The sequence below is a fragment of the Numida meleagris genome, chromosome 12, assembly GCF_002078875.1.
Source record: "Numida meleagris isolate 19003 breed g44 Domestic line chromosome 12, NumMel1.0, whole genome shotgun sequence".
Taxonomy (NCBI): domain Eukaryota; kingdom Metazoa; phylum Chordata; class Aves; order Galliformes; family Numididae; genus Numida; species Numida meleagris.
Genome location: NC_034420.1, coordinates 7,254,803 through 7,271,526, shown reverse-complemented (window position 1 = coordinate 7,271,526; position 16,724 = coordinate 7,254,803). Strand labels below are relative to the sequence as shown.

At 49.3% G+C, this 16,724-nt stretch overlaps 1 protein-coding gene across 1 annotated transcript; it reads right to left on the bottom strand.

Annotated features, from left to right (window-relative positions):
• Positions 64-12,764, bottom strand: C1QTNF2 (C1q and TNF related 2). Its single transcript, XM_021410814.1, has 3 exons — positions 11,749-12,764; positions 7,526-7,774; positions 64-6,500 (listed from the first exon to the last, which is right to left on the bottom strand). The coding sequence occupies exons 2-3, from the start codon at positions 7,764-7,766 to the stop codon at positions 5,887-5,889; spliced, it is 855 nt and encodes a 284-aa protein (XP_021266489.1). The 5' UTR covers positions 7,767-7,774; positions 11,749-12,764; the 3' UTR covers positions 64-5,886.

Genomic DNA, 16,724 nt, shown 5'->3' with positions numbered 1-16,724 from the left:
CCTCTTTTCACTTAAAACTGAACACAAAAAAAAACATGTTGAACAGCACTCTGAGCATTTCCTTACAAACAACCCAGCTGTGATTCACACAGCGATGTATTCATTTTGTTAGATTTTTTTTTTACCTCTATATTATCTCAACATTATTCTCAACCTTAATACTGTTAAATAATATTATTCTAAAAAAAATTGAGTGCAGTTACAGTGTACCTTTTCCATCTGAAAAGAACCATTCAGGCCAGGAAGGAGTTCTGATATAACGGGTACAGCCGAGGTTAAAACACAGGCCTCAGCCCCAGCAGAACTGCCTGCATTAAACTTGCAAGTGGTTCAGCAAAGAGGCTGTGAGAGATCAAAGAAAAATCCCAGGAGAATTTGCAAAGTAAATAGGCTCACCAAGAGTTTATATTAATTTAGACAAAGTTTATGCACATCTATCATTATTAATAAGGCATGGCTGAGTAAAGCACAGGTACAGCCACTGAGATTTAAATGATGTAAACTTAGTTCCTCAGTGAGTATCAGTATTGAGGGGCTTTTCTTTAAGAATCAGATCAACTTGAGCAAGTGAGCAGCTTTACTACTATCCCACCATCCTGGACACTACGGCAATAAAATGCATTCAGGCTGAACAAAGCTATCTGAAAATAGCTAAGACACAAGCCTCCAGTCTACCAGGCAGTGGCTCAGGCAACCTGTATTTCACCTGCTGGCACACTGGGCTTCAGCTGGGGAAGAACACAGCAGAAATGCTGCATTGCAGAGGCTGCACCTGTATCAATCAGCAAGGAGCTGGAGTGCTCTTGGTGGAAAAGAATGGGCTTCTTAATCAAGTCCCACGCACAACACTGAGCTTGTAGCTGTGCTCTGAAGCTCGGGGCAGCTGCCAGCACCCACCTGCTACCAGAAGTAGAGGGGGGCTGCTCTGGTGCCCAGCAAGAGGTGAGCACAAGAAGGGATTACTGGTGCCTGCTCACATACCCCCACAGGGCTCTTCCTTCCCCAGATGGACAGCCCAGGTTGATGCTACTCAGCTGCCCCATGTTTCATCAAAATCCCAAAGCCAGATTGTATCAGCAACATCTTGAGCGACAATTTCAGCCAGTTTGAGAGCTTTCACTCAGATGAGCGTGGTGGCTTTCTTCTACTGAAAGAAATGATTTTCCTTCCTTCTGGTTCTCCCTATCTATGTTTTGCTATCTCTCTGCTTCACCCTGCTCCTTTGTAGCTCTGTCATTCAGCTTGTATTTTCACTACCTGACCCACCTTGTTAAACGTAGTCTGTCAGGCTAACTTTCTATAATTTTTAACATTCTGTAGGATCATTGAGGGAGCTGAAGCAAGCACAAAACAAACAGCAAGAAAGCAGAGGTAGAAACAGCAAGAAGGAAGCAGGGCTTCTTCCTTCAGCGGTGTTCGCTGTTGTGATGGGACTTGCAGAGAGGCTGCCCTGTCCCCTCACCTTGGAACGCTGAGATCCGGGACTCTGGGGGCACAGCACTGGCTGTGATAAATGCTGGGGGGTCTGTGGGCCCTCTGCTTCCCAGCAGCCTGGTGTACCTCAGTTCTGTGCCCAAGAACAGATGCCCAGCCAGGCCCTCCCTGATGTCCCTTTGAATACGCTATAGCTGAAGCGTGGGGACTTCCTTGTTCCTCCTCCTGGCCACCAGCTTATGTGGAAACTGGAAACCCTGTGAAGGGGCCCTCCCTTGTAGGAGTCTTTCTCTTCCTGACCTGCCTGCTAAGCACCTGGGGACACAGCCTCTCCAGCATGTGCTCACTGAAAATGCCTCGAGCTGAGGTAATTATGGGGTTATAGCAGTACTACTGTGGCTCTTGGGTGAGAGACCCATTATTATTTTCCCTGCAGTAAATCCCTGGTGCCACACATGAGGGCCAGGCCAGCCTCTGTGTCCCTAGGCTGGGGGTGCTGCACCTGGAGCTGGGGGGTGAGGGGCTGGGGACTTGTGGGGCTGCAGTCACAGGCCTGCCTCATCCAGAGGGCATGCTGCAGCTTCTGCTGCTGGGCCTGTGTTGCTTCAAAGGCAGAAGTGTCACCTGGCAGGAGAGCAGTGCACACCCAGGTGAATGGTACACAGCTGCATGAGGCAGGTGCTCCTGGGCCTCCCTTGGCCTCCCTGAGGGAAGGTGTGATGGGGACTGGAAGGCTCTGCTCTGCTGGCATGAACTGTGTGGTTTGGGGATGAAAGTGGGAGGGAGAAAGCCCTGTGGTGGTGGAGAGGAGTTCATGTGGCAGTGAAACCCTTTGCCCCCGTGGAGGGGACCTGTGTGAGTGTTTTTGCAGCTGTGTCTGTGCTGGCTTCTAGTGAACCACGAGATGAAGCAGCTGAGCTGTCATTGCTAACTGATTGCTGAGGGTAGGTGTTGCACTCCCTGCCTCCTCCTGGCATGCTGAGTGCCCAGAGGGACCTCCTTGTAACAAAACTCGGTGCATGAGGCAACCAAGAGCGGCTCTGGTGCTTGCAGTGGAGAAGGCTGCTGCAGTGCAACGGGCCTTGTTTGCATCCACTGCCCTCACATGGCATCCTGCCTTGGCCAGGACATTCCTCCCTCCTTCATGACAGCATCTGCCACATGTTTGCCTGGCCAAGACGTTCCCAGCTCTGCTCCCATTGCGATGGAGGTGCCGGGAGCTGCCTGGGCTGAGGCGAGCAGCCTGCGTGGGAGCAGTTCTCTCTTGTGACAGCTTGGCTGTGAAAGCTGGAGTTCTTTACTTGGTGTTTTTCCAGAAACTCCATGTTCCTGGAAAAAAAAATCTTATGCAGATCTCATTTTTCATTAAAAAAAAAATACCAACAATAAAAATAAGTACACATAAAAACCAAATAAATAGCTGCTTGGCTGGAGACAAACAGAGCTGCAAACCAAAGTGCAGCCTGAAGATGCGAGAGCAAGCCAGAATATATCATTTCTGAAATGCTCTGAAGCCTGAGCCAGTTACTTTGAGAGAGGAAAAAACACCCCAAACTCAGTGTTCCCATGGTCAGCTCTGCGATAATCCCAGCACTGCTGCCCTTCCCTCCCTCCTCTCCTGGGGGAGGCAGAAGGAGGGGAGCCCACAGCTGCTGGAGGAGATGCTTTGTGCAGAATTGTGCTGAGCGGAGCCATCTTGTTCAGCGTACTGGTTGCTTTGGTTAATCTTAAAACATGCTAAGAAGAGAGGAATCTTTTTCAGAGGAATCTCTGTACTTCAAACAACCGTGTCTCTTTCACAGACATAATTGTTGTATGATATTTTTTGAATGACTGCAGCCCAATCGCAGGTTAAATAATTGGAAGAAACAGTCCTCTCCCTTCTGCCTGCTGTATCTTACTGGTTTGAGCTTTCCCTCCTGAGTCCTTGATGGCAGCAGATCCACAGAGCTGGAGCTGAGCTATGCTGCACAGAAGCAGCACTGTGACCCAGGCAGCTCCCAGGGGTGGATGTGGGCGTTCTGGAGCCAGTGCTCCTGGTCAGCGGGGAGAGCCTCAGCCCTGGACAGAAAGCAAGCTCTGTGCTACTGAATGCTTAGCAGGGGGTTTCTTTATAACTTGCATTTTGATCTTCCCAACTTGGATGCGCTTGCACGTTTTCCCTTTCACTAGATCAAAAAGGATACTTTGCCAGAGAGCTAATAACTCCCATGGTTTCTCATCAGGGGAAACCAGCTAGTGGGCCTCTGAGAGGACTGACGATGGGGAAATGCTCCCTGCTGAGATAATGGGACAACAGGGAGTCCAGCCCTAGAAGCTGGTTGGCAGTACAGCTGAGCTAATTGCTGACTGCTGCTTCCACACCTCAGTCTTATTCCCTGTGGTGCTCTGCCATCCCCTCCTAGCTCTGGCGCCTGCCTTGTACCAAGGGGGTTCAGCAGTAACCCATTTGAAAACCAAAATCATGCTGGAGGTGGTTGATGGGAAGGGAACAAGATCTCTCCCTTTTGGCAGCAGCCCCGCCTCCTCCCCAGGCTGCTGGTGGAAGTGCAGGACTGGGCACTGAGAGATAAAGGCTTGAACTGTTGCTGCCTGCAAAATGCAGGCCAGGACATACTAAATGAGAGCACTGCAAAGGAAAACACGTTGTCTGTGCAGCTGCTGCTGGGATAGGACCTCTGCCAGCAGGGTGAGCAGCTGCAGGGGGATGGACAGACCCTGTTCCACCTTGTAGAAAGCCTTGCACAGAGAGCAGAAAGTGTGTGCTCCCCGGCTTATGGGGTTAGGAGGGAGGAAACATGCTGGTGGCAACCAGCCCAACAAAATCCATCACTGAAACTGGCAGCATCTGTGGAATCTGTAACAGCTTTGAAATAATTTCACGGAAACTGTTTAATAAGCATCAAGGATGTTCCACTGGTAGTTTTGTTCAGCTTTATTTAAAAAAAAAAAGTATTTGAAAACATTTTCAGAAGATATAACACAATTCTGTTCACAAAATCATGCAAATATAATGACTTGTAGAAGAAAGATTAAAATACATATATATCTCTTAATTTGTTCTTCTGAGCTATCTCCTCAATGTCTAAATGTGCAGATGAGAGGAACTGGAAATTGATATGAGCTTTTCTGTAGCAGTAGAGGAGACAAGAAATATGAGTGTGGAAACCAAGAAGATGCCTCAGATATTGAGGAAGACTCCTTTTCTCTGACTGCAGACGGACTTCTGGTAGAGAGTGGCTGCATGAGCTGGGGCAAGGCAACTAGTGAGCAGCCTTACACAGGAGAGCTCTCTTTGCTGTGATGGTGGTGCTCCATTTGGGAGCATATCCCTGTATGGCTGCTGGGTGGGATGGGGGAAAATGCAAAGCTCATCATAGTGAAACCAAAAAGCTCATCTCTGGCCTCTTCTGCTTTGTTTTTCTTTTTAATGCAGTTTAGAACCACTATGTTAGCATTGGATCATGTGTAATATTTGACATCCAAAAAAGGCAAAGCACGTCAGTAAGACAGAGTCTATCTGCAGCATTAAGCCCTTGAGGAGCATCTCAGCAGCACCATGAGTGTTTCCTTCCAGCAAAAGCTGGCAGGGATGGAGGAGTGGGAGTGGTGATGAACCTGTTTCTGGAGTGAAGGTTCATGCACTCTAAAAACCGAGTCTTTTCTGCAGCGTTTCCCTCTGCCATGGGTTGGAGGCTGGCAGGTATTGGGCTTGCACAGCCAATGTCAGGTTCTGGTCACAGCTTTTCGACGCTCGTCTGAAAGCAGATGCAAGATTCCAGCACTGCTGTATTGCGGCTCAACTCTGAGCAGCGCCAGCAGTGCTCGATGTGGTGGCTTGTGTCTTACCAGGAGCTTCACCTTCAGCCTTAAATGAGCTCTCTTCTTTGTGTCCTATTTAAACCGGATGCCTTTGCTTATTAGTACTGCTTTGATGAGGCTGAGGGTTGCTGGTACCTTTGTAACGGCAGCTGATAACTTCCTGACTTTTAAGTAGCTGGTTAAGTGTAGCAAGTTTTATTATTATTATTAATGAGAGTGGCGGAAGGAGGGGCACTGATACAATCTCCAACATCAATGGCACTTGTAAGCTCAGTATTCGGGAAATGGTTTTTTGGTCTCCATGCATTACAATAATATAAAAACAAAACATGCTGCACCAGTAATCAAGTTACACGTCTGTGGCATGTTTGAATGGCAGTGGGAAGACATAACAGGTGGCTTCAAGATTTACAGAGTCACGAGGTCACTTAAAGATTGATCCTACCGTTCCTGATACACTTTGTGGACTAGTTGGTGACGTCAAGTAAATATCTGTATTGCCAATATGGGCTGGTACTGCCAAAAATGTGAAATTATGCAGTAAGACCACACATGTCCAGGTACAGGCTACACTTTGCTGAAGTCACATTCATTTCTTATATTTTTTCCCCCACGGGCTTGTTTCTCACTCTATATTTCATTGAGATAATCTTGGTCAGGGTAGATCAGGAAGCCAGTAAATAAGCTGTCTGTCCAGTAGGGATCATAAAAGAGCCCATTTTGTTCAGAGTAAAAGATCTGCAGCCACACCTCATCCTCTCGCTTCAGAGAGAGAATGGTTGATCCAGAGGCAACGTCATGGTTCCCAGTGTTGGCATCAAAAGTCTTGATCCGGTACTGCCCATTGTGGACCAAGCCAATGGCCAAATGTTTGTTGGCCAAAGTGATATCATAAGTGAAGTAGTAAATACCTGGGATGCTGCACACAAATTTCCCACTGGAAGCATTGTAATGTCCTCCCTCGTTCATCAGGATCCTGTCAAATTTGATGGGGAGCCTTTCTCTTGGGTAGCTCTTAGAGACAGCTACAGAGAAGGCAGATTTGGCTTTGTTGGCATTACAGGTGCAGGGTCCTGGCATCCCAGGCTCACCTTTGTTCCCTTTGGGTCCTTTCTTTCCTGGTGCTCCATTTTTTCCAGGATTACCCTTTAATCCCTTTGGTCCTCGTGGGCCTGCCTTGCCGATAGCTCCTGCTTTCCCCTTTGGTCCCGGCTTGCCTGGGTTTCCTGTTCTGCCAGGTGGACCTGGAAGACAAATAACCCCGTAAACTCTTCAGTGAAGGTTTGGCAAGTGGAAAGGGGTTGTATCGCTGCAGCAGTATATTTTCACTTAGGAGGAAAATCACAGTGGTAAGAATCCAATTCAATTCCACCTGGGGCAGGACACACATCAGGACATAAATCATGTAACTCATTGGGATTTACACTGTGTCTTACGCCCTGCTGTAGCAAGGCTGGATGGCTGTGAGTGGAAACGTTCTCCAGATTCTCTGTTCTGGGTGTGAGAGAAGATGCAGCATTGGCACACTGGCATTATGCTGAACCAGGAGTGCACTCTAGTGTGGTGATGGGAAATCACTGCCTTCTGACTCCAGCTGGCCCTGATGCTCTCAGTAGACTGACAGAAAAAAGAGCCCGACTGCAGGATCAGAGGAGGGTGGATGTGTGCTTTGATTTAGATGGAGCATGGTCAGAGCAGTGCCTGACACCCAGTGAGAACGCTCCAGGGAATTGGTGCGTAATTTCTCATTTCATTCTGTTTCTCTTGAAAGCAGGAATCAGAGAGCAGTGTTTTGTCTCTCACCCAGCATGTGTGTGTCAAAACAGGGAGAGTCTCCCTCCGGAGGAAATATGTGCAATAACAAAGGGAAGATCAAAATAATTACATGCAGCATTAAGAATCTATCAGCAAATAATATGTTTTGGAAGGTTTTGGCACAGGGTTTGGGATGATGTTTGAAATACTTTCTGTTGCTGTTTAAGCTGATTAGACCTTCAAGGATTCGATATTTTGAAAATAAATGTTTCCACCTGCTGCTGTGGCAGCGCTACGTGGGAGCGCCTGGAGGCAGTGTGAGAATCCAAAACTCACTGGCAGGATCTGATGAGAGGGAATGTTGAGAGGAGGAGGCTGAATTCCTGGAAGTGTCTCATGAGATGTAGCGTGCTCTGGGCTTGGATGTGGGATGACACGTTGCTGTTAACTGGGCTGTTCCACTCACGCTTTTACATTTTACCCTTGTTTTGAAAAGAAAGAGCTTCCCTCTTACCTTCATCACCGTGATCACCTTTGTCCCCGTCCTTGCCGTCCTTGCCATCTTTCCCTGGGAAGCCCATCCTGCCAACTGTCCCCGGAGTTCCAGGTGCACCAGGAGGGCCGGGAGGCCCAGGGGGGCCCGGCAGGCTGCACGTCAGCTGGGGGCTCTCCTGCAGCGCTGCCTTGGCGAAGCCCCCGAGGATGTGGTTGGCCACGCAGGGCACAGTCCAGAGGAGGAGGACAGCAGAAATCATGGCACAGCCTGGAGAAACGAGATGGGGGCTCAGCTGATGTGTGCAGCAACCCGTGTGTGCGTGCGGTGGGGTGCACTCTGCCAGGGCTGTGTGAAATTGGGGCACGACTGGGATTTTTTCTTTTGGCAGGATAGGGGAGCTTTTTGTTTTAGTGTGTGTTCTCTCTTACCTCTTTGCTCCTCTTTGCCCTTTCCTGACCCTCCTTTCCACCAGGAGCTGAGTAGTGATGGCAGAGGAGTGCACTAAGCAGATGCTCTGGACTAATAGAGCAGAGGGAGGAGAAACTGGGGAAGCTGACACCAAAGCCCTGAGACTTGCACTGCTGCTGTGTTGCTGGGTTTATTACTGAGTCTGAGCACAAACACCAGGGTGATGTGGGGCTGAGCTGAGTTGTGGAGGCCTTGGGTCAAGTCAGTCAAGGAAATTCTTACCACGTTTTGCCTGACAGTATGCACTGAGCCCCTGCTAGCCCAGGACACCTGCCTGGGGTTCCCCTTCCTCATCGTGCTCAGCTGCACTGCCTGCAGCCAGGATCAGCCCTGCTGCAGCCACCACTGCTGTGACCTGCCTTGCTGCAGGGGCTCGTGGTTCTCACTCAGCTTGGAAAGATGGATGGCTATTAACAGCCCTGTTTGCTGCTGTCTCCTGTCTTGACCATAAGCCATTACTTTAGGTGTAGAATACAGCAAGGTATGTTTCATTTGTTTTTGGAGCAGCCTTGCCTCTGCCATCATTGACAGGGGAGGCTGATCCTCCTGGGCCTGTCTGACTCCCCTCCTGGATGGATTTCTGATAGGAAATCATTCCTAGAATAAAATTATTCCTGTGGAACTGTTAGTGATGCAGAGCAGTTATCACGCAGTAACACCTCCCTCTGGATGTCTGCACGTGAGCTGCTTGCAAAGAGCTGCACGCAGAGTAACCCCAGTGCATCTTAAAACTGTGCTTGGGGCAGCAGCTTAGGGAAGGTGCACAAAGTCAGGCTGACCAACAGGAGCTCATCTTCATGCACAACCCACCCGAGACTCTGAATATCAGAAGAGTGTAGAGTTTGCATTGGTTTTGCACCTGGTTACAGATATACTTAAAGGGAGGATTTCCCCTGTGGTATCAATTTCTGGCAGGTGAACGAAGGTCCTCCTGCCATCCCCTCCCAGCTCTGGAGGATGCTGTGCATGTGGTGGTACCCAGGCTGAGAATTTTCTCCTCCTCCTGCCAGAGAAGGAGGTCACAGCTGTGAGCTGCGGGCACTGACCATGGGCTGAGGGAGATGCTGATGGCGTTGAGCTGTTTCCCAGTGGTCTGAGTGTAGAAGCAAGCTGGTGGGGGATGGAAGGCGTCCCCTGGCCCAATTCCTTTCTTTGACCTTCTGTAGTTGGAGTAGTCCTTGGAGATATGAGACAAAACCTAAAACATCTCTGTCTGGTTCACTGTTCTCTCAGTCACTCCGTGATTAAGAGAGATCAAGCCAAAGGAGTAGGCATGTATCACTTCGATACAATTCCTGAGCTCCAGGCGAGTGGCAAAGTCTCTATGAAATGCAGTCTTTTCCCTCACAGCTACAGCTACCCTCTACTGGAGGAGGTTAAATATTTTGAAAGGCTCATCCACTTGCGTGGGCTTTCTTATCACATCTCCAGCCCTGCTAGCTAAATACAGAAGCAGGGATTGTGAAGCAAGGAAACTGCCTTCATGCTTTGATGCTGAGGCAAATTTGCAATAGACAGATGAGTTGTGATACCCCCGGTCTTTCACTGGCCTTTCGGTCAGGCAGGACCCTGCGTGGCACGAAGCCAAATACTGGGAGGCTTTAGCATCTCCCTAGTGGCGTTATGTTCAACTCCTGCACTGGAAATGAGATGTTTGAAGCATTGTATACATTTCATGTTGCTTTAGTGCTCCCGCCCTGGTATCAGCTCCTGAAGGGGGTGGGAATGCACATTACATGCTCCAGATCCAGCCAGCAATATGCCATACATTAATGCTGAGTGGGAGCCCCCCGGTTCTGCGAGACATATAATTAAGAACATGCAGAGAAGTGGGAAATGCAGAACAGATTTCTGAGCTGGATGTGGCTGCTAAGCCACTTCGTTCTTCTGGGCTCCTTTGCTTTTCTTATACCCAAGTTTATTTGCTGGTGAAAAGTGCTGGTTTAATGGCCTTGTGAGACTGAAACCACAAAGCAGTATTAACATGGACAGCTGAATGAAGACTTCTCACTTCACAGGAAGGGAAACAAAGTGCTAAAATGCCTTTGGAGTGGGGAGATCCTAAGGAAAGCTCCATCTTCACTTCCCAGTAATCACCTCAAATGGGGCAGGAGAGAAGGGAGATGTGTTTGGAGATGGCTGGCACTAAGTAGTTGTGGCAAGGAGGCATTCCGTTGTGCAGCGTAACCCGGGGAAAAGGGTGGGACTGCTCCACAGGGAGAAGGAATGAGCAAGAGTAAAGCACAGCACAGAGGGCAGTGCCTTCTCTGAAGCTTTCTTTGCATGGGTACATCTATTTACCTCTGAGCAGTGCCCCTAGTTAACCCTGCGGAGTAACACACAGCACCCTGAGGCTGGGAGGTTCACGTGCTAACATGTGTGCACATGGGGAACACTTGGCCACCTGGGTGCCCTGCATGGCTCCTGGGTCAGTGCTGGTTTGGGGCTCCACAAGAGCACTGCATCCCACATCACAGCAGCGTCACATTCACTGGAGGATCTATAAATAACCTTTTAAAGGAATCCCTTCGAAAGAAAAAAAAAACCCATTCTGTTCCACCTTAAAAGGAAAATTGCTTCTTGGTGTAGAACATATGATGAGCTCCAAAAAGCAAATTGGAAACAGACCAGCATCTTTCCTCTCCTCGGTATGAGCAGCAGACCTGGCACCAAAGGCCATGCAGCACAGTTTCAGCTGAGGTCTTACTTCTAGAGCAACATTTTAATTATTGCTTTTTGTACTAGGGTTCTGGAGGCCTTTGGCCATGATAAATGCCTGCTGTGTAGGACTGCACCCTGTGCCCAGCGTTGTGAGAGCTGATGGCAGAGCACTGCCTGCGGGGGAGATGGGGCGATGGTGGATGCAGGCAATGCTGAGCTGCTCTGAGGTTGGTGTTGGATGCTGGCAGGCTCCAGGCTGAGGCCTCCAGCTCTTATCACTGATCACTGCTGGGCCATCTGCCTGCAGCCTCTGGGCTCTCAGAGGCTCCAAAATGTGCGGAGAATGTCTAAGCCCTGGGGTGGCAGGATGAGCCCGGGGCAGGTGGTGACAGGTGCCTGTCAGCTGGGAATTAGGGATGGTTATTCCCTGCATCCTTCAGCTGAATCCATGGGAACTGCTGCTGTGGGGTCCGGGGCATCCCCTGGGATCAGTGCAGTCTGTAAAATGATGCTGTGGATACCCACAAGTTATACTTCTGTAGATGTATAAGCATTAAAAAGGGGCATCTGCAGGAAAAGCTTTTGCCTATGAGAGTGAGCCCCGGGAGCAAAGGAGCACTTGGACCTCCCACTGCTTGTGGGGCAGCTGGGCTGAGACCACATCAGAGGGAAAACCTCAAGGGTTTGCTGGATGTGGTGGTGGTTTGGCAGCAGGCATGGTGGCCAAATGGGGATTTTTGGCAGGGAAGTGGCCTTGTGCAATGCAGTGACAGTGAGCACCTCTGCATGGAGAGGGAAAGCTGAAAGGCACGCATTTAACTTCCAATAAAAGCCCATGCAGTTGCCGTAGCAGATAGGAACTTGATCTGCTGAGCATAGTGTTAAAGGAGGTAAAGGAGAACGATGCATCTCCTGCACCCAGAACCACACCGCCTCTTCTGCTGTTTCCTTTCCCAGTTATTTCTTCCAACTCGGGCTGTTGTCTTCATGGTTTCCTGTGCAGGTGTTGGAAACCTGAGCGTGTGATAATTTAGCCCATATTTGGTAAGTTTTCCAAGTTAAGGTTAAGAGGAAGAGGGAGACAAAAAAAGGGGAAAAGGGAACGTACTCACCGAGGCTTAATCTCTTCAGCGAGATCTTGACAGGCGCTGGGATTCCGCTCGGCTTCCAGCAGATGTTTTGCTGCAGATTGCTGTCACGTCATGGAGCACAAACCCCGTCCTCCCGCGACTGCGTCCTTCCGAGTTCTGACTTCGTGGGTCTTTCTTTTCTATTAATGTTTTTCCCCGTTTTGCATGGATTGCTGGCTTCCTGCTGCAGCTCTAGGTTTTGGCTCAGCTTTGCCAAAGGCATATTTTTATTATTGTGTAATGGATCTGAGCCTCTTCCTCTGTCACGTGGCGTGGGCAGAAGTTTTGCACACACATGGCTGGAGAGCTCTCGGTGCCTGGGGAGCCTTTCCCCTTCCTCTCCCCTGCAGGATGCTGCGGAGCTCTGGCACTGGGCCTGGGGGGGTTCTGCTCTGCCGTAGCCACCGCCCCTACGGGCAGGGTTTGTAGGGCCCTGGGCAGCGGGGTTGATGCTCAATCCTTGAGTACTAGCAAGGGAAGCATATCTCATGCTGAGGGTGGAAACAAGGGTCTTGCGTATGGAATAATTTCGATGAAACAGTAAGGAGAGATTATTCAAGGCTTGGATTGAAATATCCTCATGAAGCAGCATCTTTGCAAAAGTGAATGTTGAGCAGAGCCAGCGGTACCGCACAGAGGTGCTGCAGGCGGGTGCGTGGGACAAGGAGTGGAGACTTTGACACTGAGATGACGGGGTGGGAAATTCCTGTCTTTGGAAAGGGTGAGGTTTTGCTTTAAGCTTTCACAGAAATTGCAAAGCCCCAGCAATGGCTGGTGATGAGGCAGCAGGGCTGCAGCGGGAGCTGGCTGCCGTGGGATGGAGTCAGCTGTTCTGGGATGGCAGTGCTGGCCCTGGGGCTGCTCTGTGCCCAGGTGCTGCTGCCGTGGGTGCGGGGCCCTGCCCTGGCCAGCACACGTGTGCTGGTGGCCAGCCCTGAGGCCAGCACAGCTGCTGCCAGCCAGCAGGCACATTCTGCTCTGTTCAGTGCCGAGTGCCAGCAGAGCAGGAGTGCTCTGCAGGTGTCATTCTTTTTTGTGCCGGAATTCGTCTGCATCAGAGATCTGATGTGGATGGTTTTTGTTTTTGGAGTTGTTTTTTTTTTTTTTTTTTTTTTGCAGTTTTCTGCTGCATTTGCCCTTGGAACATGGTGAGAGTGGATTTAGGTGCATTTGTTTGCATTAGAGACACAACTGAAAAATGGGGAGTATCTGCAGTTGGCTTTGTGACCTGCAAGCAGTCAGTGAGGCTGCTCCTGGAGAGGTGGGGATGTCTCACTGCTGCCTGGGTACCAACCAATACAGCAGAGCCGTGATGCCATTAAAATGCTGCGTGTATCTCGCTATTCATGGGCTCCTCTCCCCTGCACCCAGCACTGGCTTTTGCTACCCTAAGTGTGAGCTGGATGTGGCCCTCAAACAGCGCAGCTGGAGAGCATGCTGGCAGCACGCTGTTAAACTGATGAGCTGCCCCTCTGCAATGAAGCAGAGCAGCCCTGGCACACAACTCTCCATTCTTCTGTTTTTTTTTTTTTTTCTAATCCATTGCAGGAGACCGTTACAAGAGCTGGTGTGTCTCAGCAACGGAGGGTTTTCCCTTGCTGGTTCTCAGTGAGTGAATGCACTGCACTGTTACAGACACTGACCTCGTGGCAGTGCCCTCATAGCCAGACAAGAGTCAGACAGGACAGGAGCAGCTGCAGCTGGAGGTGGCCTAACGAGCGGCTCTCAAGGCGGGGCGATGGCTGAGCAGGTATGTCGCTCTTCACAGATAAGTGTAGGGCCTTTGATTTTTTTTTTTTTCCATTTTTATGTTTAGAAGGTACTAATGGGAGGGAAAAGCATTTTCTCTCCAGCAGGTCTGCTGGCTTAGTGTGGAATGGTGTTTTGAGTCACTTTTATTGCCCTGCCTGAAAGGAGCTTGGATGTCTTTGAGTGCTCTGTGGAGAGTGATTGTCCCTCTCCAAAAGCCCCCATAAAATGAGTCAAATCGCTCTTTAAACTTAAAGGATACGCTTGAGACCATCAGCTCTGCTTAGCAGCTGCCATCTTAACCCATTAAGATAAAAATAAATAGAATCTATTTTGGGAGGATGGAAGTGGGAGCCAGCCCAAACACCAGTGGGACACTGCCAGTGTGCTGCAGAAGACAAGTGGTGGTGTGGCTCTATTTGTTTTTTGTGCTTTCCTTTGTCTTACGCATCTTCTAACTCAAAACCAGCAGCCTCTTTGACTTGCCACGACTGGCTTCTGCTGAGCTATCCAATAACATATTCAGACAAGAACTCTTCTGAAAATGCCTTATATTTCCCAGGAAAGCTTAAAAAAAGGCGTGGGAAATTAAGGAGTTCTATAGGAGCGGAAGCTTGTAGTCTGGACACTGCGTGATGGAAATGCAATGGCTTTGGTTTGTGCATGAGCAGGTTACATAGGGCCGAGTGAGCCACTGCCCAGGCCAGGAAAGCTGAATGCCACAACACAGTGCCTCTGTCCTGCAAGGCAGAGCAGCATCCCCCAGAGACATTGCATGCGAGCCGTGACAGTCTGCACAGATAATAATAGCTACAGAACAAATCCCGTCTCTCTCTGTTGCTTTCCAAGTGGAGAATTTAGCATTAGAGCTGGCTTTTCGGTTCTCGGACGATAATTAATTTGCTACAAATGGACTTTCTGCTGTTCCTAAAACACTGAGCACACTGTGGGGCTCTCAGGTGCTAGGAGCTGCACCCAGTGCTTTTCTTCTGTTCGTGCCCAGCATGAGGTCTCTTAAAGCAAGAAGGAGCAGCCATGCCAAGGCAGGGGCAGGCTGAAGGCAGGCTTCCTCCGAGCGAATCTCAGCCTGGGTCTCAGGGTACTGGTGGGGCCCTTCCCACGCACAGTGTGCAGAACCAGAACGGATGCTGACGTGGGCAGCATCTCCTTGCCCTGCACTGGTGGAGCTGAAGCTGGGTGGGCGTTGCAGCAGGTGCTTCGGCATCCACCTCCTGCAGCACTGCTAGCAATCACTGCAGCGGCCTCCGAGTCAAAAGCAGCGATGTGTTAAAGCTGCAAGGGGAGGTGCTGCTGGAAGGTCCCGCTCCTGAGATGTACTGGGAGAGAGCACAGCAATGGGCCCCGGGCTGTGCTTAGATCCAGTGCGGACGAGGGCCTGGGAGGTGGCTTTCCTAAAATGCAATGGAATGACGGGAATATCTTTAAGATTGCTGCTAGGAAGCTTTGGGCCTGCTCATCTGTCCATGGAGCAAAGTTTCCCTTGACAAAAGGTTTTCTTTTTTGTTCCACTGAGGTCTGAAACGTGGTAGTTTTTAGCGGAAGCAAAGCCTGCCCTTGCCTGCTATCTATGGGTGGGTCTCTGGCTGAGTTATCTCAGAAGTGAACAGATTTGTTCCATGTATGATAACTAGGTGAAGTTAAAATGATATTTTTGCCTTTTTCTGGGTTGCATCCAGCAAAACCAATGCCACCAGGAGAGCTAGCAGAACAACAGGAAGTTGCTTGCATGTAGTGTTTTGGCCTGAATATATCCAAAAATGGGATGGAGAAGAGCTATTGTGCTGCACTGGGCATAGCCACTGCGTTAGTGGGCACAGAAAATCCAGTCTCTTCAATTTTCATTGGTTTTTTTGGTCCCCTAAAGGACCAATTCTGTTTCATTCTTGTCTATTGCTAAGATTCCTGCTATCCTCTGATCCCTAAACAATTGCACACGTGTAGAACAGCACCTCTCTTTCACTGATCCACTCAGGAAAACCATAAAGATCCAATTACAAAGAAACACGGAGGCAGTAAAAGAACCATCTTCTGATGTGCCTTGAAGGAACATAACACAGAACGCTAAGCTTATCAGCAAAAAATACAGCAGGATGTTTTACCTGCGTGCTTAAAAACGTAAACACCTTCAAACCTTCTTGCTCGCAGTTTGCAGACTGAGCGCGCCTCGAGAACCAGAATTCAAACAGGGAGAAAAAAGAAAGGCAATTGAAGCAATTGCTGGGAAGGGAGATGGGAAAATAAACGCTGAGCTTTGCCAAGGGTGAGATGCAGAGAAAGCTGCTCCGAGGGCCGGGTGGGTCTGGTTTGCAGTACGATTTCAGAACGTGACAAGTTTCTGTTATCAGGCTACTGTCTTGTAGCCTTGTCTTTGTGTACGCAAGAAACAAATTCAGCCATGGCTGCTCATCTCCATTGTATGCTTATTTTTGTCCAGACTTGTCCATAAATTTGCTTCCAACTCATTTTAGAAACAAACAAACAAAAAAAACCCACCCTCCTTGTTCCAGGGGAGGTGATCTCTGGCCACGCAGTCGCACTGCATGCCAAATGCGAGGGGAAGCAGATGGAGGAAAATTAATCCTCACCATCAGATGCGCGATGTTCTTTAACATTTAACCTCTGCCACAGAAATAGAACAATACTTTTTCAGCTTTTTCCCTTTAACTGCTGAAACTGATCTAGAAGAGAGATACGCTGTGCCATTCACAAGTCCCAAGAACTGTGTTTTGCCTGAGATTGCTTCTTCCCCCTGCAGCTGGCTGTGCTAGGACAGCAGACACGGGTCCCCCAGGCCTCAGCCTCTCTCCGAGCAGAGCATGACAGGGCATGCCAGAAAGCTAGACATGGCTTCAGGCATGGGAAAGAAAATCCAAGCGTGTAAGTGTAATTCTGGGGGAATTTGGTATGTTTCTGTAATAAACCTGTCTCCCTAGAGCACTGAGCGTGTTACACGAGCTTTTAAATGCATGTGCCTTACATAAAAATACACACTGCAGTGCTCAGCTGCTCAGACTGGTGAATTATGTTTTTCATTCTTAATTGCTCTTTTCAGTGTAATTTCTGAACTGCCTCCTTTATAAAGGAATCAAGACTCTACCTTCAAAAAGTGTCCAAATAGCTCAAGGAACTGACAACACAAACTGAACTTGGCGCTATGACAACAGCAGTTGGCATCTGGAGGTCACAGA